General features: G+C 43.3%; 2 protein-coding genes across 2 annotated transcripts; both read left to right on the forward strand.

Moving 5' to 3' along the window:
- The first annotated feature begins 11,186 nt into the window (after window positions 1–11,186).
- On the forward strand, window positions 11,187–24,953 carry LOC134226064 (fatty acyl-CoA reductase wat-like). Its single transcript, XM_062706582.1, has 3 exons — window positions 11,187–12,202; window positions 23,654–23,963; window positions 24,029–24,953. The coding sequence occupies exons 1-3, from the start codon at window positions 11,482–11,484 to the stop codon at window positions 24,498–24,500; spliced, it is 1,503 nt and encodes a 500-aa protein (XP_062562566.1). The 5' UTR covers window positions 11,187–11,481; the 3' UTR covers window positions 24,501–24,953.
- Window positions 21,038–23,611, forward strand: LOC134226065 (uncharacterized). The gene has a single exon (XM_062706583.1). The coding sequence runs from the start codon at window positions 21,775–21,777 to the stop codon at window positions 22,624–22,626; it is 852 nt and encodes a 283-aa protein (XP_062562567.1). The 5' UTR covers window positions 21,038–21,774; the 3' UTR covers window positions 22,627–23,611.
- Window positions 24,954–25,752: the final 799 nt, after the last annotated feature.

The raw sequence follows: 25,752 nt of genomic DNA on the forward strand, positions 1-25,752 counted from the left end.
TTTTGTATAAAGAGTTCCCAAATCATCTTCCACCTGGTCGATCCACCTTACTTGGTGCACTCTTGTACCTTTCAGATCTCTATCGCGTATCATTTTAACCGGGTTATTATCTGATATTCTAACATTTGCTTGGCTCACCGCAGTCGACCGATTTCCGCAGTGTGGACGGTGGATGCCCGAGCAAAGTCCGACGTCATAATGAGAGCGGAGAGAAAACATATTTTGATATTGACATGAAATTAAAATCATAATTTGTTTTTAAATTTTAATTTTTACGATTAATTTCGTATTTTTATCTCACTTTGCTGTAAATTTCTAAATTCTCTTCTAACTTCAAACTGATTATATTGTTAACGGAAACCAACAAGAACAGTTTTTGGTAAGTTCGATTTCACAGTAAGGTTTTGCTACTATTCGTTTTGTTATTTTAACCTTGTAAACGACCAAAAGGAAACAACTTAAGTAATCAACATCGACGATTTCATTACAACAAATCATATTTTTTTGTTAGGAAAAATATTTTGAGCTTTTTGGTGGAATGTCTTCACTTGTCATAAGACGAGTTTGTACAATCCCATTTAATTCCACCACTTAATTATACCTTGACAGATACGTATTTCGACCTCAACAGTAAGGTCGTCTTCAGTGTCTCGTAATTGACTCGACTTCCGTCGTGCAGGCTTGAAATTGAGAGATAATTCATAGCTCTCCGGTAATCAGTTTATTCAGGAATGAATAACATGAACATCGAAGAATATTGATTTCATAAGAGGAAGAAACAGGGACAGCCGTTCCGAACGTTCCATATATAGGGGGTATTTGAAAAGGTTATGTTAGGAGTGACATTGCTAAGAAGATTAGTGTCACTCATTGCTGATACAACTTCCCGGGATGAGACACTGGTCCTGGCTCTTATGGTTAGGTTAAAGCGTTATTAATCGCTCTCTGAAACGAGACAAAAGAAAAAAAATCAAGCAATTAAGACTCATGGTTTTGCAAGACATGAATGAAAGATTGTTACGCAGAATTTAGATACTTGGCCACTATTTTTTACTGGTAAATATGCTAATTGTTATGATATTTCGATTACTTTTTGCAGTGAGCAGCATTGCCACACAAGTTCATTTGGAGATACCAGTTATAGAAGTGGATGTGAATTAAAATCTTGATGGATGATGTCGATTTTTCTCGTTTCCTCTTTGAATTTTTAAATCTCGGCCAAAGTATCCCTTGTCATGATTGATTATTTCTTCAGTTCTGACCATTCGGATAAGCACGCTTATCACGCAACTGTGTCTTAAATATGCATTATCTATGAGGAGAAAATAAATACAAAAAAATGACTTTCCTTGACTTGACTTCCCTGGACATAAAAGTATCATCGTGTTAGCCTCATGATATCCGAATTCAAAAATGGTAACTTGGCTTAGAAACCTCGCGGGTAATAACTGTGAAAGTGCTGAATGAACACTAAGCAGCGAGGCGGCAATGTCCCAGTGGGGATGTAATGCGAATGAATAGAAGAAGAAGAAGGCAAATGGAACAGCTGCTTACGATGGCACGCGGCCATATCAACCCGAAACAAATGACGGAGATAGCTGCCTTCTTTCAGGAAACTCCTCGACCTCACCCAATGTCAACCCAATGAAGGCCAAAATGCCTATGTACAATAATTTTGAGTTGAGCATAGTGCAGTAAATTTATTGGCCATCAATAATTATGACCCGATCTGCGGAATCGACCATCGTCCAAACGAGTTGCATAAAATTCCCGATGTCGGCTTCGATTCGCACGATGCATCGCAAATCAGCGTGCACTAGGTTGGCCTTCAAAGCTGCACTTGAGCGGTCGCGGTGTGTGATTAATTACCAACGAAAAGACGCTGTGGGGCTTCCTATGCTCAATGGTACAAAGGCAAGCTAATAACGATTGGGTTCGATTTCCGAATGGTTATCAATCATTGGGTTTAAATCAATCTAAAAATTTATTCATTACATTCTAACCATGCGAAAGTAAAAAATAATAAAAAGCAGAACTGGGAAAATCTCACAAAACCCTAAGCGGTGAGTAGGCAATAAAACGGATGGGCCATATTTCCAAGAAGATAAAATATGGCAAACGACTCGGTAGCACACACGTTTCGATATACCGAATAAACTGATCAATCAGAGGTTTAATCTGTTCTTCCTTAGGAAGGTATGCATACCTAACCAACCGTGCATCGACGACAACGGAGATGAGTTGCCATTTTCATATGCCAGTCAAACCTGTGGATATTGTTGCGTCAATGAAGGTCCAAACCTCTTGAAACAGTGGAAGTGTGACCAAAAGAAGGTGCGCGAAGCTGGTGTGCACAATTCGTATCTAATCAATTTTTGGCGCCATGAAATTACGAATTGGTATTTAAACAAGATTTAAATTTGCATAACAGCAACATACAACTACATACCACATATTCGGTTCTGGTCGAATGGGAATTCATGGAGTGTTTCGAATGGATAGACAGGAAGAATGTTGAGTAAACACTACTGTAGTGTGACGTTTTCTACTCTATATTTTTCCAATGATCATGTACACTTTTTTATCTTCAAAAATTGAGAATTCTTTTGTGACCACATGATTATTTTTGAACTTGGTAGTTCAAAAGCCACAACGCAGATGATCTATCATTATGCAAAGTGGTGCTCGTACAGAAAAGGAACTGCGCGAAGAGTGGGATTTTACGAGTGGGGTATTGATTGTTTGCCAAATACTTAAGAATTTACGATATTTTTTGCCAGTCTAATAACCATTTATAATTGTGAGCATATGATGTATATCTAAAAATATTTCTTCGTGCAATTTCTCGATATAAGTTTAACCGTTATGTTTTTATTACTAGATTACTTGTTATGAATTACTAGTGATGAACTTTATTTATAATTTAAAAATCACTAAAAAGTTATGAATTACTAAACCAATTCAACATTAGTCAGTGCCGTTGACGTTGTAGAAAACTCAATAGGGGCTGTCCACAAATTTTGTATGCTGAAAACCGCGAGAAAGTTAGTACTTACCCGACGAAGTTATTAGCATTTCTCTTATGTTGGTTTTGGAGGAACCTTAATTATGACTCGTAATTATATGAGTACATAACACTTAGAAGATTATAAAGATAACAAGAAAACTGATTTGGAAGATGTAAAAAAGAGATAAATTTCTAAGTTATTTTAATGTTCAAGTCTTTAGAATCGTTTTTGCCTTTCTCGTACACCAAGGTGTAACGAAAAGGCTGTATGTTCATTCCAAAAACGAATTGTGTATAGGATGCCCGGAGGGCCGACTTTCTTATACTCATCAACTCAGCTCGACAAATTAAGATGATGTCTATCTGTGTGTATGTATGTGCGAAAAAAATACTCACTTTTTAGGAACCTATTCTTAACCAATTTACTTCCAACAAGTTACATTCGGCGCTTTTTGTTTCTTAGTGAAAATTGACCAGATCGGACTATGGGCTCGAAAGTTATGGCCAGAGTTCTTTTTTTTAAATGCACGAGAAAGATACTATTACCGCAAGATAGTTTTTTTTTGTGGAAAATCAAAGCGATTTTTCCCAGAAATCATATGCATGAGCATTATGACGGTACACTTCGTAGTTGCTACTCCGTGGTTGACCAGAACAATCGCAACTGCACAGAGAACCAATGAATGAGGCTTGGAACTTGCTTCTAACCTCATTGGGGTCAGTCCGCTAGATTTTTTTAAATCTTTATTTATCAGTCCGCTAGAGTTCTTACGGTCTATCGGGGATAGGAAGGAATTAATGATGCACCATTTAGATCCTCCAAATATCCTTCGGGAATTCTACCTGAAAAGGAGCTTTGTGGAGCAGTTTTTGGAGGAATTCTCTACAAAATAACTTGAGTTTCCGGAGTTATTGTTTTAAGATATTGCAGTGAATCCCTGGAAAAAAAATCTCGTTAGGGATTTTGTGATGATTTTTTGTAGAAATTTTGAAGGAAGTACCTGTAGAAATCCTGAAAATTCCGACAAGATCTTCCGGGAGAATTCTCCAAATAATTTCCAGAGGAATTTCAAGGGGAATTTTTGGAATTAAATTCCAAAAGAGTTGTGATGAAATGTTCGGCAGAATATCGGTAGAAATAGCCAGATAAATTTGCAGACGTTTTCTCATTGAATTTCTGGAAGAATATCCAAATTTCGATTTTAGGGGCAGCTAGGCTGTCTTGAGAGATTGAAACAAGATGTCACGAGGGTGGTTTTGGACATAGAGACAAACTTTTTAGAAGATTTTTTTTTCGAATCCTCTAGAATTAAAAAAAATTCTCAGAAATACAACAATCCCCCACCCCCCCTCAAGACGAATTTTCAGGTTACGCCACTGAAAGACATCATTCCGTATCGATACATTTTTCCAGCAGAGTTCTTGGAAGAATTTTTGATAGAATTCCCGGGGCGTTGGTGGGAGATAGAGAGTTTTCACGTGAGTTTCTAAAGAAAGTCAAAGGTTATTGGTGGAATTTCTGGAGTAACTCCTGGGAGAAAATCAAAAAGAGTATGCATGAAAATCTTTGAATGATTTTCTGGTGGAAGTTATAGGAAAGGAGACGTGGAAATTTCTTGAGGAACTTCCGGTGGAATTCCTGGAGGAACTTCCGGATGAATTTATGGAGGAATTCCTGGAAGAACTTCCGGAAAAAATCCTGAGGAAGGATGGAAGGATGAGTTTCTGGTGGAATTTCCGGAGGAATTCCTGAAAGATTTTCCGGAGGAATCCCTGAAGGATTTTCCGGAGGAAGTCCTGGAGGAGTTTTCGGAGGAATCCTAGAGGAATGTCTAGAGGAACTTTAGAAGAAATTCCTGGAAAAACTTCCGGAGAACTTCCTGGAGGAACTTCCGGACGAATTCCTGGAGGAACTTTCGGAGGAATTCTTAGAGAAACTTCTTGAGGAATGCCTGGGGAAACTTCCGGAAAAATTCCTGGAGAAACCTCCGGAGGAACTTCCGGAGAAACTTCCGGAGGAACTTCCGGAGGAATTTCCGGAGGAACTTTCGGAGGAACTTCCGGAGGAACTTCCGGAGGAACTTCCGGAGGAACTTCCGGAGGAACTTCGGAGGAACTTCCGGAGGAACTTCGGAGGAACTTCCGGAGGAACTTCGGAGGAACTTCCGGAGGAACTTCGGAGGAACTTCCGGAGGAACTTCGGAGGAACTTCCGGAGGAACTTCCGGAGGAACTTCCGGAGGAACTTCCGGAGGAACTTCCGGAGGAACTTCGGAGGAACTTCGGAGGAACTTCCGGAGGAACTTCCGGAGGAACTTCGGAGGAACTTCCGGAGGAACTTCGGAGGAACTTCCGGAGGAACTTCCGGAGGAACTTCGGAGGAACTTCAGGAGGAACTTCCGGAGGAACTTCGGAGGAACTTCCGGAGGAACTTCCGGAGGAACTTCCGGAGGAACTTCGGAGGAACTTCCGGAGGAACTTCGGAGGAACTTCCGGAGGAACTTCCGGAGGAACTTCCGGAGGAACTTCGGAGGAACTTCCGGAGGAACTTCGGAGGAACTTCCGGAGGAACTTCCGGAGGAACTTCGGAGGAACTTCCGGAGGAACTTCGGAGGAACTTCGGAGGAACTTCCGGAGGAATTCCCGGAGGAACTTCCGGAGGAATTCGGAGGAACTTCGGAGGAATTCCCGGAGGAACTTCCGGAGGAATTCCCGGAGGAACTTCCGGAGGAACTTCCGGAGGAACTTCCGGAGGAACTTCGGAGGAATTCGGAGGAACTTCCGGAGGAAATTCGGAGGAACTTCCGGAGGAATTCCCGGAGGAACTTCGGAGGAATTCCGGAGGAACTTCCGGAGGAACTTCCGGAGGAACTTCCGGAGGAATTCCGGAGGAACTTCGGAGGAATTCCCGGAGGAACTTCCGGAGGAACTTCGGAGGAATTCCCGGAGGAACTTCCGGAGGAACCTCCGGAGGAATTCCCGGAAGAACTTCCGTAGGAAAAATTCCGGAGGAACTTCCGGAGGAACTTCCGGAGGAACTTCCGGAAGAATTCCCGGAGGAACTTCCGGAAGAATTCCCGGAGGAACTTCCGGAGGAATTCCCGGAGGAACTTCCGGAGGAACTTCCGGAGGAATTCCCGGAGGAACTTCCGGAGGAATTCCCGGAGGAACTTCCGGAGGAATTCCCGGAGGAACTTCGGAGGAATTCCCGGAGGAACTTCCGGAGGAATTCCCGGAGGAACTTCCGGAGGAATTCCGGAGGAACTTCCGGAGGAATTCCCGGAGGAACTTCCGGAGGAATTCGGAGGAACTTCCGGAGGAATTCCCGGAGGAACTTCCGGAGGAATTCCCGGAGGAACTTCCGGAGGAATTCCGGAGGAACTTCCGGAGGAATTCCCGGAGGAACTTCGGAGGAATTCGGAGGAACTTCGGAGGAATTCCGGAGGAATTCCGGAGGAACTTCGGAGGAATTCGGAGGAACTTCCGGAGGAATTCCCGGAGGAACTTCCGGAGGAATTCCGGAGGAACTTCGGAGGAATTCGGAGGAACTTCCGGAGGAATTCCCGGAGGAACTTCGGAGGAATTCGGAGGAACTTCCGGAGGAATTCCCGGAGGAACTTCCGGAGGAATTCCGGAGGAACTTCCGGAGGAATTCCGGAGGAACTTCCGGAGGAATTCCCGGAGGAACTTCGGAGGAATTCGGAGGAACTTCCGGAGGAATTCGGAGGAACTTCCGGAGGAATTCCCGGAGGAACTTCCGGAGGAATTCGGAGGAACTTCCGGAGGAATTCCCGGAGGAACTTCGGAGGAATTCCCGGAGGAACTTCGGAGGAATTCGGAGGAACTTCCGGAGGAATTCGGAGGAACTTCCGGAGGAATTCCCGGAGGAACTTCCGGAGGAATTCCGGAGGAACTTCCGGAGGAATTCGGAGGAACTTCCGGAGGAATTCCCGGAGGAACTTCCGGAGGAATTCGGAGGAACTTCGGAGGAATTCCAGGAGGAACTTCCGGAGGAATTCCCGGAGGAACTTCGGAGGAATTCCCGGAGGAACTTCGGAGGAATTCCCGGAGGAACTTCCGGAGGAATTCCCGGAGGAACTTCCGGAGGAATTCGGAGGAACTTCCGGAGGAATTCGGAGGAACTTCCGGAGGAATTCCGGAGGAACTTCCGGAGGAATTCCCGGAGGAACTTCCGGAGGAATTCCCGGAGGAACTTCCGGAGGAATTCGGAGGAACTTCCGGAGGAATTCGGAGGAACTTCGGAGGAATTCAGGAGGAACTTCCGGAGGAATTCGGAGGAACTTCGGAGGAATTCCCGGAGGAACTTCCGGAGGAATTCCCGGAGGAACTTCCGGAGGAATTCGGAGGAACTTCCGGAGGAATTCCGGAGGAACTTCCGGAGGAATTCCCGGAGGAACTTCCGGAGGAATTCCCGGAGGAACTTCCGGAGGAATTCGGAGGAACTTCCGGAGGAATTCGGAGGAACTTCCGGAGGAATTCCGGAGGAACTTCCGGAGGAATTCCCGGAGGAACTTCCGGAGGAATTCCGGAGGAACTTCCGGAGGAATTCCCGGAGGAACTTCCGGAGGAATTCGGAGGAACTTCCGGAGGAATTCCCGGAGGAACTTCCGGAGGAATTCGGAGGAACTTCCGGAGGAATTCCCGGAGGAACTTCGGAGGAATTCCCGGAGGAACTTCGGAGGAATTCCAGGAGGAACTTCCGGAGGAATTCGGAGGAACTTCGGAGGAATTCCGGAGGAACTTCCGGAGGAATTCCCGGAGGAACTTCCGGAGGAATTCGGAGGAACTTCCGGAGGAATTCGGAGGAACTTCCGGAGGAATTCCCGGAGGAACTTCGGAGGAATTCCGGAGGAACTTCCGGAGGAATTCCTGGAGGAACTTCGGAGGAATTCCGGAGGAACTTCCGGAGGAATTCCCGGAGGAACTTCCGGAGGAATTCCCGGAGGAACTTCCGGAGGAATTCGGAGGAACTTCCGGAGGAATTCGGAGGAACTTCGGAGGAATTCCGGAGGAACTTCCGGAGGAATTCCCGGAGGAACTTCCGGAGGAATTCCGGAGGAACTTCCGGAGGAATTCCCGGAGGAACTTCGGAGGAATTCCCGGAGGAACTTCCGGAGGAATTCCGGAGGAACTTCGGAGGAATTCGGAGGAACTTCCGGAGGAATTCCAGAGGAACTTCCGGAGGAATTCCCGGAGGAACTTCCGGAGGAATTCCCGGAGGAACTTCCGGAGGAATTCGGAGGAACTTCCGGAGGAATTCGGAGGAACTTCCGGAGGAATTCCCGGAGGAACTTCGGAGGAATTCGGAGGAACTTCGGAGGAATTCCCGGAGGAACTTCCGGAGGAATTCGGAGGAACTTCCGGAGGAATTCCCGGAGGAACTTCCGGAGGAATTCCGGAGGAACTTCCGGAGGAATTCGGAGGAACTTCCGGAGGAATTCCCGGAGGAACTTCCGGAGGAATTCGGAGGAACTTCCGGAGGAATTCGAAGGAACTTCGGAGGAATTCCCGGAGGAACTTCCGGAGGAATTCCCGGAGGAACTCCCGGAGGCGTTCCCGGGGGAACTACCGGAGGACTTGGCGGAGGAAGTTCCGGAGAAATACCAGGAAGAACTTCCGGAGGAATTCCCGGAGGAACTTCCGGAGGAATTCCTAGAGGAACTTCCGGAGGAATTCGGAGGAACTTCCGGAGGAATTCCGGAGGAACTTCCGGAGGAATTCCCGGAGGAACTTCCGGAGGAATTCGGAGGAACTTCCGGAGGAATTCCCGGAGGAACTTCCGGAGGAATTCCCGGAGGAACTTCGGAGGAATTCCGGAGGAACTTCCGGAGGAATTCGGAGGAACTTCCGGAGGAATTCCCGGAGGAACTTCCGGAGGAATTCCGGAGGAACTTCGGAGGAATTCCCGGAGGAACTTCCGGAGGAATTCGGAGGAACTTCCGGAGGAATTCCGGAGGAACTTCCGGAGGAATTCGGAGAAACTTCCGGAGGAATTCCCGGATAAACTTCCGGAGGAATTCCAGCGGAACTTCCGGAGGAATTCCCGGAGGAACTTCCGGAGGAATTCCCGGAGGAACTTCCGGAGGAATTCCCGGCGGAACTTCCGGAGGAATTCCCGGCGGAACTTCCGGAGGAATTCCCGGCGGAACTTCCGGAGGAATTTCCGGAGGAACTTCCGGAGGAATTCCTGGAAGAACTTCCGGAGGAATTCCCGGATGAACTTCCGGAGGAATTCCCGGAGGAACTTCCGGAGGAATTCCCGGAGGAACTTCCGGAGGAATTCCCGGAGGAACTTCCAGAGGAATTCCCGGAGGAACTTCCGGAGGAATTCCCGGAGGAACTTCCGGAAGAATTCTCAGAGGTACTTCCAGAGGAATTCCCGGATGAATTTCTGGAGGAACTTCCGGAGGAATTCCCGGAGGAGCTTCCGGATGAATTTCGGGAAGAACTTTCGAAGGAATTCCTGGAGGAACTTCCGGATGAGTTTCTCGGGAAACTTCCGGAGGAATACCTGAAAGATTTTCCGGAGGAATTCCTGAAGGATTTTCCGGAGAAATTCCTGGAGGAGCTTTCGGAGGAATTCCTGGAGGAATGACTGGAGAAACTTCCGGTGAAATTCCTGGAGAAACTTCCGGTGAAATTCCTGGAGGAACATTCGGAGGAATTCCTGGAGGAATCACATACAACTTCCGGAAAAATTCCTGGAGGAATTGCCCAAGGAATTCCTGGAAGAACTTCCGGATAAATTCCGGAAAATTTCTAATGCATGATATTGATTCACGTCGACTCGCGCCACCGTCAATCACCAGCGCCGCCACGCCAACGTCGCTGGTTGAAAATTATTTATTACGCCGCCATCGATAAAATTAAAATCGTCGCACAGGTCTCAATTTAATATCAATTTTCCAACAATTTCTAAGGTGTCCCAAGAAGAACCCTTGTAAGAAACTGCTGTTCAATTTTAAGAAACACTATTCCCATGATGGAATTAATTTACTCCCCAAGGGAATATTTTCGGATCTATTAGGTAAATTAATGCTTGGGGTGGGCTCTAGAACAGTAACTAACTTCCTTGATAGATAAAATAATCCATAAACATAATACTTTTCAATTAAGGGGATAGCTATTCTGCTTTTTAAGAAAATCATCTATACATCCATACCCATACAATTTCAATCATTGCTGATAATACTCTTAGAGTATACTATCAGCTGTTTTAGATGTTCCTTCTTGAATTGTTTAAAACAATAATAAAATTCGTTTTACGCAATACTGTGAAACACTTATGACGCGCTGCTTTTTAAAAGTTTTGCTAGAAAACTCTTTCTAAGCTCACGGTAGTGTTTAAATCAGATGTGAAATTATTACGTAGCATGTGAAGGTCTCCACGCATGTGCCATGACCAAAACATATTCAAATTTTAACTAAAATCGTATACAGAAAATTAAACGAAAAACAAATGCTGTAATAATGCAAATATGTTTGAAGGGTTCACTATTGGTGAGGGGTCCAGGTCTATTATTGGACATCATACCCTAGATGGTCGTCGCTCAGTCATAGCGGATGATGTTGACCAGACCCTATGAGGTATAAAAGATGCCCAACATCTTCGCTCAGCTACGTGTTGAACTATCCACGGGCTGAAAAACTCTGTAATAAAGATGATCATAAAATTCTTCGCTCAGGGGTGGAGCTGCCAATACAAACAAACCATTGAGTGTAGTTGATTGACTGTTATACCATGGCTGCTGATAGGTACATGGATTCTTGAAATATATCGGATTTTTTCACACGACACTCATATCAAAGTTCCCTTCCATCCTACCATTTTAATCTAATCTCACCAGATACGCATCAACCGAAATAATATAACGTAAATACAAATAGAATCTTGTTATTAAATTGAATAATGCCATGTGTATGGTTATATAATAATTCTAATAAGAAATGTCTGCAGGCCTATGGACTCACATCCGATAATCGATATTCAAATTTAGCCATTTGATTTACATCGATTACAAACTGCATTCGATTTCACAGGGCAATCATACCTGACCCATAGCAAATCGCACCATGTCAACTTCGCGTTCAATCACGTTGCTACAGTGAATATAAATTTGCTAGTAAATAGCTACACTGCAAACGTGGAGAGGTTTACCGTGGGCAAATACAGTGTCGCGCACTTCTAACGCCAAAACTGTACGTATGGAAGCTTCCAAACGCACACAATAGGGTAGTCATTTGCGATGGTTGTTATTGAAGGGTGGTACATCCAACGGGATCAACCCCATCCCCATCCGCCAGAAGTAATCGAATCTCAAGTGGTATCACTGTTTGCCAACGAGGTGCGGCTAGAATGCGCTTTCTTAAGTACTTCTATGGATTAGTTAATTCCGATTAGTAGCCTCGCGGTTGTATACGGGAACGGATTGCGCTAGAAGAAAAGACCTCAAGATGAGTGACGGTGATCATTCGAAAGTTGGAAAGTTCTACCGAGGATCAACGGTTTTCATCACAGGGGCCACTGGATTTCTCGGTCAGGTTCTTTTGGAGAAGATTCTGCGGTCGTTGGATGTCGCGAAAGTGTACGTCATGATCCGAGCTAAACGAAATTCCACTGGCGCAGAACGTCTGCACAGGATACTGGAAGGGGCATTGTTTGATAAAGTTAGGCAAGATCCACCTGGGAGCAAGGAGCTGCGAAGCAAAGTGATACCAGTGGAGGTTGATTTGAGTAGTGATGGTGATCTGGTCGAGGGAGATATAAAATCGAGACTACTGGAAGAAGTCGATGTAGTGTTCAATCTGTTAGCGTCAATTAGCTTCAATGAGCCGCTGGATTGTGCGATGAGAACAAATGTGGTATACAGCGACCGTTTGCTGGAGTTTGTGAGTCAAATGAAGCGACTCAAGGTGGTAGTGCATGTTTCGACTTTTTATTCGAATTGTGACAAAAACATGATCGAAGAACGAATCTACGATGATATCGGATTTGGAGGTTATGCCAACATCATCAATATCGTGTCGAATATGAGTGATTCAGAAGTTCGGAGTATGGAACCTCATGTCATCAAACGGTTTCCAAATACCTATACGTTCAGCAAAAAGTGTGCCGAAGTGATGGTACGAGAAAAATATGGATCACTTCCGATTGGAATTTTTCGACCACCGATTGGTATGTAGCGACTTAACTCTATTCCCTAAGTAAGGAATGTGTGACCCACGTGACCGTTTTCTCACAACTACAAACATGTAAGAGTACATCTGAACCAGCTCTCTAAACTACGCTTCCATAGGTTTAAAAAGTAGTACCAAACGGCACAATCGACGAAGACAGTGTCTACGAAAAGGTCTGGAGATTGGAAAACCTATACGAGGAATTGTAATATTTATTCAATTCGACTTTTGAGAGTCAATCATTAATGATAGATATGCACAAACACAAAATCCACGACCTTCTGTCCCCTTCGACGTTTTGTCTTTTCGAGATTTTTTCCTTTCGACCTTTTGTCATAGATTCCGTTGATACTGCCTGCGGGTGACATTTTGTGGACGAATCAAATCGTTGGTGAGTGTATCAATGACTAGGGTTTTGCTTTCCTGACGAGTTGTTGGTACATGCTGCTCCCAGGGTCACCAAAATTGCCTGTTCAATGGATCAGTAGAGTCCGAAGTTTCAAGGTGCGCATCTTAAGTGATGTTGGAATCAAAGACCTGCTGGAACCGTTCCCAATTTGCTTAGAGGTAGTTTCTTCTACCAGGATTTACAAGATTTGTTGATGGTAACTAAAAAAATTGAAATTACATTTTCTTATACAGGACAAAAATTGACAGACCGATGTTGTCAAACATCGGTCTCCGAGGTCACGCCCCTATTACTTTTTACTTGATCGTACAGGCGCCTTTTTTTTCGAGCGCACTCGTCATGTACATTGACGAAGGGCGATTCAAATATGACGTCCACTACTTTTTGGGATTTCTAGACCCCCTCCCCCCCTCTGTCACGCTTTTCTGAATAGCTAGTACATGTAGTGTCACAAAATCTTAGACCCCCTCCCCCAATAAAACCTGTGACATCATTTTTGAACGACCCCAGACGAGGCCAGGCGCCGTCCAAGTCAATTTCTGTTGCTTGCGTACATGGACCATAGCACACGCCCGACCTCAGATGGCCACTGGGTATTTTTCGACTCCTCTGGGATGATTTTAAAATGGAATTTTAAGACATCTGTCTCTGGAACCCTGGTCAGCACTAGGGTTTTCACTGAGGAATCAAAACCAAGATTGACCTCAACAGTCAGTGGGATTTCTAAATCCTCAGGAGCAACACCTTCCAGTATCTTAGAACTGTTAGAAGCCGAATTTCTAAGTGGGAACCCGCCACCAGCCGTCATTTAGTTGAGAGGGCTTTGGAGAATCGCAGCAGTAGCAACGTCGTCCGCTCCCGTAATGACATCGTCCATATATACATATAAATCAGCAGCCCGTGCTGCTAATGGGAACCGGGTTTTCTCATCTTGGACCAGTTGTTTGACCGTACGTTTAGCTAGAAAAGGAATTGGCTTGGTTCCATACGTCACGGTGTTGAGCTCATATGCCTCAACTTCCCCAACCGGTGAAGATCTCCACATAGTGCATTGAAGTGGTCTATCTGCTTCGCAAATATTGATTTGTCGGAACATTTTTTCCACATCAGACACCAATATGATTTGTCGAGTATGGCTTCGCAAAATTATGGACCTCAAGTCCTCTCGAATCACTGGCCCCACCAGCAAAATATCGTTCAACAAAACTCCCGACGCCGGGAGTTTCGTTGAAGAGGACCTAAGTCCTCTGGTTGTATGACATTCGCCAGAAAGTCATTTGCCAGTATGCGTTTTGCCAGAATGGACCATTCCCCAGACAGCCGTTTGCCAGAATGCACAATTCCCCAGAAAGCCATTTACCAGAATGCACCATTCCCCAGAATTGGTCATCTCCTATTTGCCATGCACGCGCTTGCACTATGGGGAAAAGGGTGGCCATTAATCGGAAAATTTACTATCTCCAATTTGTCTAATTTATATATCATATGAAAGTATATACCCTAGATAAGAGAATCGGAAAATATTGAAGCGCTGTGTTTATTCAGTCAAAATATATGGGCTGGGGAAGTGAAAAAAGCTGATAATAATAAAAAATCATTACTAACTTGGATTTATATGTTATGAAGTAATTTCTTCTCCAAATGTAATGTTTTATATATCATTTCAAAGCGTAAAAGTTTTGCTTTCCGATAGATTGGTTTGTTTTGCACGCGAAGTCTAATATCAAAAAGTTGTAGAATAAAAACTTTAATTATTATAATTATTTGCTATAAAATGGTTCCGCAAACCTAATGTCCCCAAATGCCCCCTGATCTGTAAATGGGGGATTGAAATATAACCGTAGTACCACCTTCTAGTGAATGATTTGCTTGCGCATATTTGCGCCTTTACGAGAACGCTGCAATCAACGTTTTCTTGAAAATTGTGGTTTTTATTCTCTATACGTCGTTATGATCAGAAAATGAACATTATTACTAGAAATATAGTTTTTTGCTATTTTTTGCATGCTGTATTAATAAATACCGAAAAAAAAATTTAAAAAAAATTTCGCGGATGACATTTTTTGAAGGGTTAACGATGGCCCTTAAAGGGTTAAAAAAAGGTTCTAAAATATTCCTGCACATAGAAACAGTTTTCATTGAAAAAATATTTTTGGCCGCCCATTTGTATGAGAATTCCCCATAGTGGATTGCCCAGTTTGCATAATAATATGTAACGCCTTAAACTTTTGGCATACCTGTGAACAACGTTCAGCAAGGGACATTTTCCATTATTTTTTGTTGTTGTTTTCTAGTCAGGAATACAACACCACACTGGTCTATACAAGAACTGAAAAGACGCAATTCTTTCGCAGTAAGCATATATATATTGTCTGGATTAAGGTAATGGAGGCTGTGATCCTTTCTTTCAAATAGGATTTTGCCCAGATTAAGGCAATGGTGGATTTCATCCCTTTTTTTTAAAAAAAAAAAAGACGCTTGCCCGGAATAAGACAATGGTTGATGTGATCCCTTCTTTAAAAATAGACGTTCGCCACAAATGAAGCAATGGTGGATCGATGTGATCCCTTCTTGCCCGGATTAAGACAATGGTGGATGTAATTCATTCTTGCGCTTGCCCGGATAAAGGCAATGGTGGTGTGTGATCCCTTCTTTAAAATAATGCGCTTGCCCGGATTAGGACAATGGTGAATAAGGTCACTTCTTTAAAAGCAGGCGCTTTCCCGGATTAAGGCAATGGTGGATGTGATCCTTTCTTTAAAAGTAGGCGCTTGCCAGGATTAAAACAATGGTGGATATGATTCAAAAGAAGGCGCCTGCCCGGATTAACGCTATGGTGGATGTAATTCATTCTTTAAAAGGAGGCGCTTGCCTGGATTAAGGCAATGGTGGTGTGTGATTCCTTCTTTATAAGAAGGTGCTTGCCCGGATTCAGGCAATGGTGGATGAGATTCCTCCTTTAAAAATAGGCGCTTTCCCGGATAAGGCAATAGTGGATGTGAGCCTTTTTTTTAATATACATTTGCCAGGAAAAGCAATGGTGGGTATGATCCCTTTTGCCTTTCTCGTATACAAAGTATACGTAAAGGCTATAGGATCACTCCAAAACCGAACTTTTGATAGAAGGCTGGGAGACACATAGTGTTATATACCAATCGACTCAGTTCGAAGAATTGAGGTGATGTCTGTATGTGTGTATGTATGTGTGTGTGTGTGTGTGTGTACAAAAATGTGAGACACACTTTTTTGTACTTAGCATTATTCGATTTGCTCGCAACAAGTTGCAGTCGACCCGGATTGCGGTCTAGTTGTTTCCTATTGAAAATTGGCCTGATCGGTCATTGCGTTCCAAAGTTATTGAAAAAACATTGTTTTTCTGCCAAGGGTCCCCCCTTGGAAAAAAAAATTCAAAGACGACAAAATTTTTTTTTTCCAAATATTGCAGTAATGCATTCAAATGACCGCAAATACATATGAATTGATGGAAAAAGTAAAATCTATCCCCCTAAAGTTCTATTTCGACCTCTCTTATGTGTTTTTCTTATTATTTTAATGCGCGAGAAAGGCACCACCAACGCTAGGTGGATTGATCTGGGTTTTTATAAGTAGACGTTTGCCGGAATTAATATAATGGAAAATGTGATTCCTATTTTTAAAAAATAGGCGCTTGTCTGGACTAAGGCAATTGTAGATGGCATTCCTTTTTCAATAGTAGGCGTTTGCCAGGAAAAAAGCAATGGCGGATGTGATCCCTTATTTAAAAATAGGCGTTTGCCATGATTAAAGCAATGGTGTAAATTATCCCTTCTACATAAATAAGGCGGATTAAGGCAATGGTGTATGTAACTTTTTCATTAAACGTAGGTGGTTGTCCGGATTAAGGCAGTGGTGGATGTGATCCCTTCTTTTAAAATAAGCATTCGCCAGAAATGAAGCAATGGAAATGGTGGATATGATTAACAGAAGGCGATTGCTTCGATTATGGTAAGAGTAGATGTTATCCCTTCTCTAGAAGTGTGTGTTTGAATATGGCAATTGTGGATATAATTCTTTCTTTGAAAGTAGACTATAACTTATTCAATGAAAGCAAATAGCTGTCAAGTATGCCTTAAAGTGATATTGTCCAATCGTAGACATGATTCAATTTTTGAAATGAAGTCTGCGTGTGGAATAAGGCGAAGGAATACACTGCCAATATAAATTTTTGCAATAGCTCCACCCTAATATAATCGATATAGTACCATACATAAATTAAATAATTGCTGATTTCAGATCACACATAAAGTGTATTTGGACACATCTTTTATTAGTAGCTTGCGTGAAGAATGGTTATCTGTGCGCGGATATACATCTATGTTGTTTTTGCCAATAAAAATGTGTGGATTTTTGGTAGTGTATGATATCCATTCCTAAACAGTTTGTTTGGTATTAGGCAAATATGAATGTATTTTTTGATAAATAGTATCCATCTTTCTGAAAATTGTCTAATATGTTAAATAATCCCTTTTATGAAAATTGATCATACCGAGAATCCCTTCATTAGTAAATAATGCCAAATCTCCGTTATATAAAATAATCTTCTATATATAATTCTTTTTCTATTCTTTATTATTGATGGAATAATCGTTATTTCCAGTTTTTCTATTTCTGGGGAATGGTACATTCTGGCAAATGGGCTATTCTGGGGAATGGCTTTCTGGCATATGGTCCATTTTGGCAAATGGGTTTCTGGTAAAAATCATTCTGGCAAATTGATTCTGACAAATGGTTTTCTGGCAAATGTCATACAATTAAGTCCTCTTGAATCACTGCCCCACCAGCAAGATGCAAAAAGCATCGAACATTATTCATACCTTTTTTGTGGTTAATGCCTCTTCAACCAACGGAAGATGCGGCAAATAGCATCGTTTCCAGAATAGCCTGCTCAATCTTACTCATGTGACCCATGAGAAGATATTCATTCATGAATGCGATGTACTGTTCTCATAAATTGGAATCTCGTGTCAATCTTGGCAGTATAACGATGTACCGACCGTCCTGCTCATGATGAACTGTGTGCTGGTATATCTCCTCACAGCAGCGCTCCTCCAGAAAACATGCATTTTACGAACCAAGTTTCTCATATTGCCAAAAACTCTCCAAAAGTGAATTCCGTCCCTTCGGAGGTTGAAATTTTGTCGCTTAGGTGTGCCTCCACAAACGAGCCATCAAAATACCGAGTCGTTAAGTGTTTGTAGCTGTTTCCCTAATTAAATCCGTCTGCCTGTCTGGAAGAAGTCGAAGAACGATTCAATCCCGAACACGATGTCCACTCCCTTAGACTCGAAAAAGGCAGGATCCGTCAATTCGATCCCGCTTGGAATTGACCAGCCATCAATTTTAACCGAAATTGTTGGCAGGTTAACTGTTACCTTGGGTAAAATAAGAAAATCCAGTTCTCGCAAGAACGTTACGCTGCTTGGCCCTTGTTGAAGTTTGTCCGATTCCAAGGACCGAAATATCCACCTTATTTCGAATCACCTTCGTATGCTGGCACAACCACTCTGTTAGAAAATTGCTCTCAGAGCCGGAATCCAAAAGAGCACCTGCGAGCTGCGAGATGCTGGTAACTCGTTGTCCATCATAACGATAACTGCCGTAGGGAGCAGGACTTTAGCAAAGTATTGATGTGCCGCATTTGAAACCGTTGTATTGGTGGCTGCCGTATTTGCCACTTGAGAGGAATTTAGATTGATTTCACCACCCTTTTCTGTCTTAAATCAGACCAAGGTGACCATCCTTGCAGTTTCTGCACGAGTACTTGGATTGGCATTACCGCGCCAAATTCTCCGGCCTGATGCAGTTTCGATAGAGGAAGTGAGTTCTCAGCAGTCCGTCCCTGTCTGAGACCAATAACCGTTAGAAAGAGTTGCACTGGAACAGCAGATGATTTCCCGAACACGCTACGCAGCGCCCCCCGTGAAAAGGATGGTTCTGCTTCTGCAATAACAGGAGCGATTGAATCTGCCGTTTCTACAATAGCTTGCTATAGCCTTGGTTACCTTTAGCGGATCGTCAAGGTTCCACTTGAAAGCATCCTTTCAAGTAATGGAGCTTCTCCATCTCTGGCAGGTCCGGCTTCCAATGAATAAGCTTGGTGACGAGGTCCCGGAAACTCAACCATTCGTCGATATCTCCATTAAAACTTTGATTTAAGGCAAGCGAACGTTGTCAAGCGCACTTGGTACGGAAGTGTCATGTACCCGCTCACTCTGTTCTAGCAGCAATGGTTCCTTCCTTTCCTTCGCTTGGTCCACGAGAGAAGACTTGGCCTCACAAAACCGGTTGTTGAACTCCCGCCTTTCCTTGTCATAAGTCTGGTCTTTCTTGTAATCGTCATGAGACTTGAACTTGACAAACGTTTCCGAAAATTCATCCCACGTATCCTCCAACTTTTGTAGTCAGACTTTCACCTGAGAAAGCTTCGTATGCTCTTTCATGTTCTCAAGAAATTCCTAAATGTCCTGCAGCAAGGACTGCGACTCCATAAGCCTTGCTATAAGCTGCTTCAGCGACGACTTTTTGGCGGACGATCCGGCTAGTGCAGTGGCATGGCTCACGTCACAGTGCACCGGTAATAGAACGAGAGAGATGGAGGTGTAATATTCCGCGTACACGCCTAGCTCGAAGAGGATAGAATTTCAAATGAACAGGTTTATTTACTGTGCGCCTTGCTTCGGCGACATATACCAAAAAAAATTATTTACCTGGACAAATAATTGTAGGCGCTGCCTCTTCGCATTCGAACGTGATATCTTCCAGAAGATGACGATTGTATCTTCTCACGACACCATAGATGTCGTCGACCGACAACGTTCAGTATCCTGTTGAAGGAAATTTGGAGCGACGACACGCAGCGCCTTCAGATGGAAAAAAAACAGATGTCCTCACTTCCGGTATTTGGTACACCAGATGGTTATATCCGGCGTTGTTCCGTTGGTTGTTCAAATCTAGAAAAATTTCAAAGTGAGGCAAGTTTCGGCACTTTTCCAGCGAATGTCCTTCCGGTTGCCCGACTCCAGTTCCAGCACCATGCAGTCCAACTAGCGACGAATAGTACATTAAGTTCACTTCGCGATGAAATCAAGCCTCCAGAAAATCCGAAATCCAAATCTCGACGAGTGTGTGCATGCGTTTTACGGAAGATTTCAGGTGTTAGAGTTTTGTAGTTCCCTAGGATCGCCTGGACATAAGAGCTGAGCAGAATGGATACGATTGCGCGTGTTTTCAAGTTTTGCCATGGGAAAACTGTCAAAACGCACGAAAACGTATCCATTCTGCTCCGCTCTATATAGTAAGCAGTCTGCACTAACCTGACCAAAAGTCGGGCAATGGATGTCCAAGCCAAGCTACGATGCCCTCAAGCCGTGATAGTGGATATCCTTTCTTCCATTGAAATACAGGTCCTTTGTAGCGTTGATCCTTTTTCCACAATAACAATCCCTTTGTTCAATACCGATTTACCGATTTTACTAATTTGTACCGTTTTTCCGTCTCTAGACATCTGCTTCGACAAGGTCCTATTCGAGCTTCCGTTGATCCTTCCCTGGTCCTATCTGGTTCGGAAGACCACAATGTGGGAACCTGTCTGATTACCTGATCTTAGATTTAGTGGAATGAGCCTCTTAATATGGTTAGACATCGACCGTTGAATATAGAGGAAAGTGAGGATTCAGAGGAGACTGAGGCATCAGTCTAGTTCAACTCTGAAGCTCTTGGTTATAAATCCTTAAATCCGGAATCATCCCATTCCCAATCATCATCTCATCGTTTGAACGACTTTACACATTTATTTAAAAAAAAACTTTATTTTAGAGACACAAACAGCATGCACTTTACTACTTTTAGTACTGTGTTTTTGGATTTGAAAACTAACGAATTTAGAACTGTATATGGGCCAGTGTTCTCGTCAGGGAACCAAATCTAACTGGCTCGATCGAGCATCCTTCAGTATCGAGGTCAAGGTTGGGCTTGTCAAGAGCTGATAAATGCTGACCGGAGAGCGAGGGACTCACTCTCTATCGCCGATATCAGTTCGGGTACCTATCCAGTTGCTGGTGCCTATGCAATACATGCGTGGATGGTGATGATGTTCTACGGATGACGATTCGTAGAACATTAGTGGTCAGGCTACATATCAATAGGAGATCGTCAGTTGCATTCTAGCAAAAATTCCGCTTAAGGCCCTTCCTAAATAGTTTAACAACAGCCACTACACCTGATGGTATAATTGCAATATTTCTATTATCAGGCGACAGGTGGTGTTGCTGTGTGTTTGTATCAATGTAATATTGCATATACACTAGTGACATCTGCTGTTCGATATCATAAGCTTTCAATGTTCCTTCCACACACGAGGTGGAGAACAGTCTTGAAAAAATGAAAGTATACAGCTAGAATTTAGTATGGAGGTACAATGAAATCTTTTTATTGTTTAGAACTGTAAAACAAGTCGTGGGAACAAAAAATCTAAAAATTATTTGTTGATTTTTGACCTAGGTTTCATATTGATGCGATGCGTAGTTAATGAGAACGGATGATTTGTCCATACAAGGAAATTTATTTTACTTTAAATGTTGTGGCGCCATCTCGTTCAAACAGCACCTTTGTTTTTGCCTTATTGTTGTTTGGCAGATGGTGGTAGTGATATAATCACTGCAGATACCTTGCAGAGGTTGATCCAGGGATGTAGTCTAGGGGTGGACAGCCCTAGTTTGTTGCGAACAACTCAGACTAAGGCCGGAGTGGCCTGCGCAGTACATAAAAGTCATTCCCATTCAACTTGGTCCATGGAGCACGTCTAACCACGCAGTCTACGAAAGGTCCGCAATCCGTTTTCCACCTGATCGAGCCACCTTTCTCGCTGCGCACCTCGCCTTCTTATGCCCGTCGGATCATTATCAAGAGCCATTTTCACCGGGTTAGTGTCCGACATTCTGGCTACATGCCCGGCCCACCGCAGTCGTCCGATTTTTGCGGTGTGAACGATGGATGGTTCTCCCAACAGCTGATGCAACTCGTGGTTCAGTTGGCAATCGCTTCTCGCGCACGATAGACGTCTTTCCGCACAGTTGCTTAACAAACGATATTCCTCGGTTCGTGTCGAATCCACTCAGTGCAAAATGTCACACAGAACGAACACGCTTGTCGTGGACTTTAGTGTTCTTCCAACACGACCTCCGTTGGAACAGGTGAAAAAGTTCCTGGAGAAGTCAATCAAGCTTGACATGGCTGATGTTAAGAGCATTCAGCTGCACAACCTCAACAACTGCGTGTTTATCGAGATGAACGATGCAGGTGTAGCACCACGACTACAGCAGCAAAACCATCTGAAACACTCATTCCATCGTCTAGGCGTAATCTATCACATACCGGTGTATGTTGATGGCCCCACTACAACAATCAAGCTACACGACCTTTCGCCACGCATGCCGAATACCACTATCATCAACCATCTGAAACAATATGGCAAAATAATCTCCATACAAAATGAGACCTGGAAAAACTTCTTCCCGGGAGTGCTGAACGGTGTGAGAGTAGTGCGAATGATGATAGAAAAACCGATACCATCGCGCATCTCTATCGAGAATGAACCGACGCTAGTTACTGGCCAAAAACAAAATGATCAACAGCAATCAAAGTGCCCAGTGGCGACTTCAGAGCCTACATTACAAATACCATCGAACACATCCGAACAAATCAATACCGGCCCTCCACCAGTGCAAACGGAATCAAACGAAAGTGAAAACGACAATGACGACGACGACGACGACGAAAGGCAAATTGAGCCCGGCACTACTGGAGCCAGCGCGAAAAGGCGATTGTCAGCCGCATCGGGAACAGCAAGCGACACACGTGCCGATAACATCCCAAAGAGATCGTGTGGTGAAGACGCTTACAATACAGGCGATACCAGAGAACATGATGGAGCGGACTGGAGAGTGTATAACACACGATCAAAAACAAAAAAATAATGTATCGAATTTGTAGCATATTGTAAATCAGAGACGAGCCAGCCTCGGGCTGAAAGTCTCTTAAATATAGACAAAAAAAAAAAAGAAAAACACTCGTGGTTCATACGCCTCCTCCATGTGCTTTCCGCCATCTACACCTCACCATAAATGGTACGCAGAACTTTCCTTTCAACTCCAAGTGCGCGTTGGTCCTCCACGAGCAGCGTCCAGGTCTCGTGTGCGTAGAGAACTATCGGTCTAATGAGCGCTTGTAGATAGTCAGTTTGGTACGGCGGCGAACTCAATTCGATCGGAGCGTCTTGCGGAGTCCAAAGTATGTACAGATTCCCGCCACGATGAGTATCCGAATTTATCTGTTGGTATCGTTATCGGATGTCACCAGGCACAAAATACCATCACCTTGCCGTAACCCTCAACGCATTTCAAATGGACTCGAGAATGCCACTGAAACTGGAACTACGCATATCACCCGATCCATCGCCTCATTGATCAACCAACTTAACTGTCAGTTTATCCGGAAATCCGTGTTCGTGAATTAGCTGCCATAGCTGGTCTCGATCGATTGTATCATATGCGACCTTGAGGTCAAATGAATAGACGATGTGTGAGCACGTTGTATTCGCGGCATTGCTGCAATATCTGGCCCATGAACTATCTTACATTTGGTGCTGGTCGACAGAACAAAATTTGGGAGAATATGTTGTGGGCAGCGTTCAGCAATGTGATTTATATAAATGGGATACACGATGCCTTCCATCATGAGCTCTATAAGAAGAGTACCGGATTTGTTGTATTATGCGTAGTTTCTTTATTTATGACGCTTTCAGCCCTGGGCTGGTTCACCTCAGTCTGAGTATAGCGTCTGATCACATTACAGTTCTTCCAGTTTTATTATGTAGAGATTTTCATACGTAAAAATCAATCAGTTTTCATCACTTTATTTACCCTAATAGCAACTCTTGAATAATTGTTTACGTGTCACATTTTTTTTAATCGAACGATTGACTAACAGTTTATTTAATTCCAGTCACTTCAACGTATCAGGAACCAATCACCGGATGGATCAACAACTTCAACGGTCCCTCCGGGCTAGTGGTAATGCTATCGGAAGGACTCTACAGTGCCGCCTTCCTGGATACCCGCAAGCGCCCATTCATTGTGCCGGTCGATTATTGCGTCAACGCTCTTCTTATGTGTGCGATTGACATTGTTGAGCAACGCTCTCTAGCTCCGATCATTCCTGTTTATAATTACACAAACCCGGACCGAATCTTCACATGGGATAAAATCTGTGCTCGGTTCTGCGAAGGACTACCCCCGGGCAAACGAGTGCTGGCGTAAGTCATATCAAACTTTTTATAATTAATTCATCATATTCCCAATAACACCTTCACTTTTGCAGATATTGCCTAACGGCGACAATCACCCGCAACCCAGTACGATACGCCATTTGTAAAACAATCATGCGCATAGAAGGTTTATTCCTAGATTTCATTCGGCAGCTCCGAGGACAAAAACCAGCCATGTCGCAGATTTTCGAACGGATGATCAGTCAAAGCGATGTGCTGAAGTTTTTCACCTTCCGCGAGTGGACAATGCGTAACGACAACATTCAACGACTGTGGCGGCAGGAAGTGAGCCGGGAGGATGCGGAAACGTTTCCCTTCGATCTAACCCAGGTGGATTGGGATGCATACTATAGGAGTTTCATACCCGGTGTGGTCAAATATGCGATCCAGCCCAGGAAGGAGAAGGAACAGAAATCGAATGTTGATAAGGGCAAATGGGAAGGCAAGCAGTGTACGCTGTACGCTATCTGGAGTATTCTGTTTTTCAGTTTGCTGAAATTGGTGAAGTACTTTATTGGGCGATAAGTGGCAATAAAACGGTAATGCTTGTTTTGAATTATGTCAATAAATGAATTATATCAATGTGTAATTTAAATAGAATCGACCATTTTTACTTCATTCACTAAGCACCTCATATGTCTCATATAAAATAAGACCTGCCAAAGATAAGCACAACTTATTATAACAAACAAATATTTAACTAGTATCGCATTAGCTTCAACTGGTTTCGAACTCTTCGTTTCATTTGTAAGATATTGTTTTACACTAATAATTAGCGATTAACGTAAGATATTGCATTTTAATATTCTATGGGTTCTAGTAAACTGAATGAAGGGAAGTAAAATTCTTATCAATACAGATATATCAAACTTATACTTTCAGCACGCGCACGTTCCGGGAGAGCGCTTGCTGGCTCTGTCGTGCTGTGTATTACAAGCTGTTAGTTCTCACTAGTGATGTACATAGAAAATAAAACAGTGCTTGGTCACTATTTATATTGACTTTCTATATTTACTAATCGATGACTACCAAATGAGCAAACATTAGTCCACGATTTCCAACTGACACTCAATTATTAAATCTATTGATTTTTAACCAAACTTAAGTTTTGATTTAACAATCAGTTGATCAGGAGTCGATTCATCACACAGTTTTATCGACTCTCTTTTAAGTTCTGTTTCAATTAATTGATTTACTATAAGACCCACAATCACTACACATTTAGTTAATAAATCAATTCCTGAATCGATTTTGCTCATAATTAGAATAACATTTTTGTACCTTGAAAGACGAAATCATCCGTGGTTATCTTGTTCAGATGCGTTGTCGGCGAAGATCATCACTTTCAACCTCATCTCCTATCATTCAAGTTTCTCTATCACACACGTCATCCAAATTCTTAGTAGCATGAAATCTAATTAAAATTCTGTGGAGTCACATACATTTTTGAACTTTCTGCCAGACGATGTATGTCCTTTTGAGTGTCCTCCCGAAAAATAGAATTTCAATTCCACCACTGGATGCAACTTGAGTCGAGTCACGTACGTGACACTGAAGACACATAATTCTACAGGAGGATATATACTGCCGTCATACGCATAGTTGTCCCATGTTTGCTGGGATTTCCTATGTACATGGGACAGTTATGCGTATAACGGCAGTATACGTATCAGTTGAGTTATAATCGAATGGGGGAATTAAATGGAACAGTAATAGCTCGTTTCATGACGTTGCATCAATAGAGTTACTATTACGTGCTAAGCTTTCATTTTCATCT

Source organism: Armigeres subalbatus, chromosome 3 (assembly GCF_024139115.2).
Source record: "Armigeres subalbatus isolate Guangzhou_Male chromosome 3, GZ_Asu_2, whole genome shotgun sequence".
Classification (NCBI taxonomy): Eukaryota; Metazoa; Arthropoda; class Insecta; order Diptera; family Culicidae; genus Armigeres; species Armigeres subalbatus.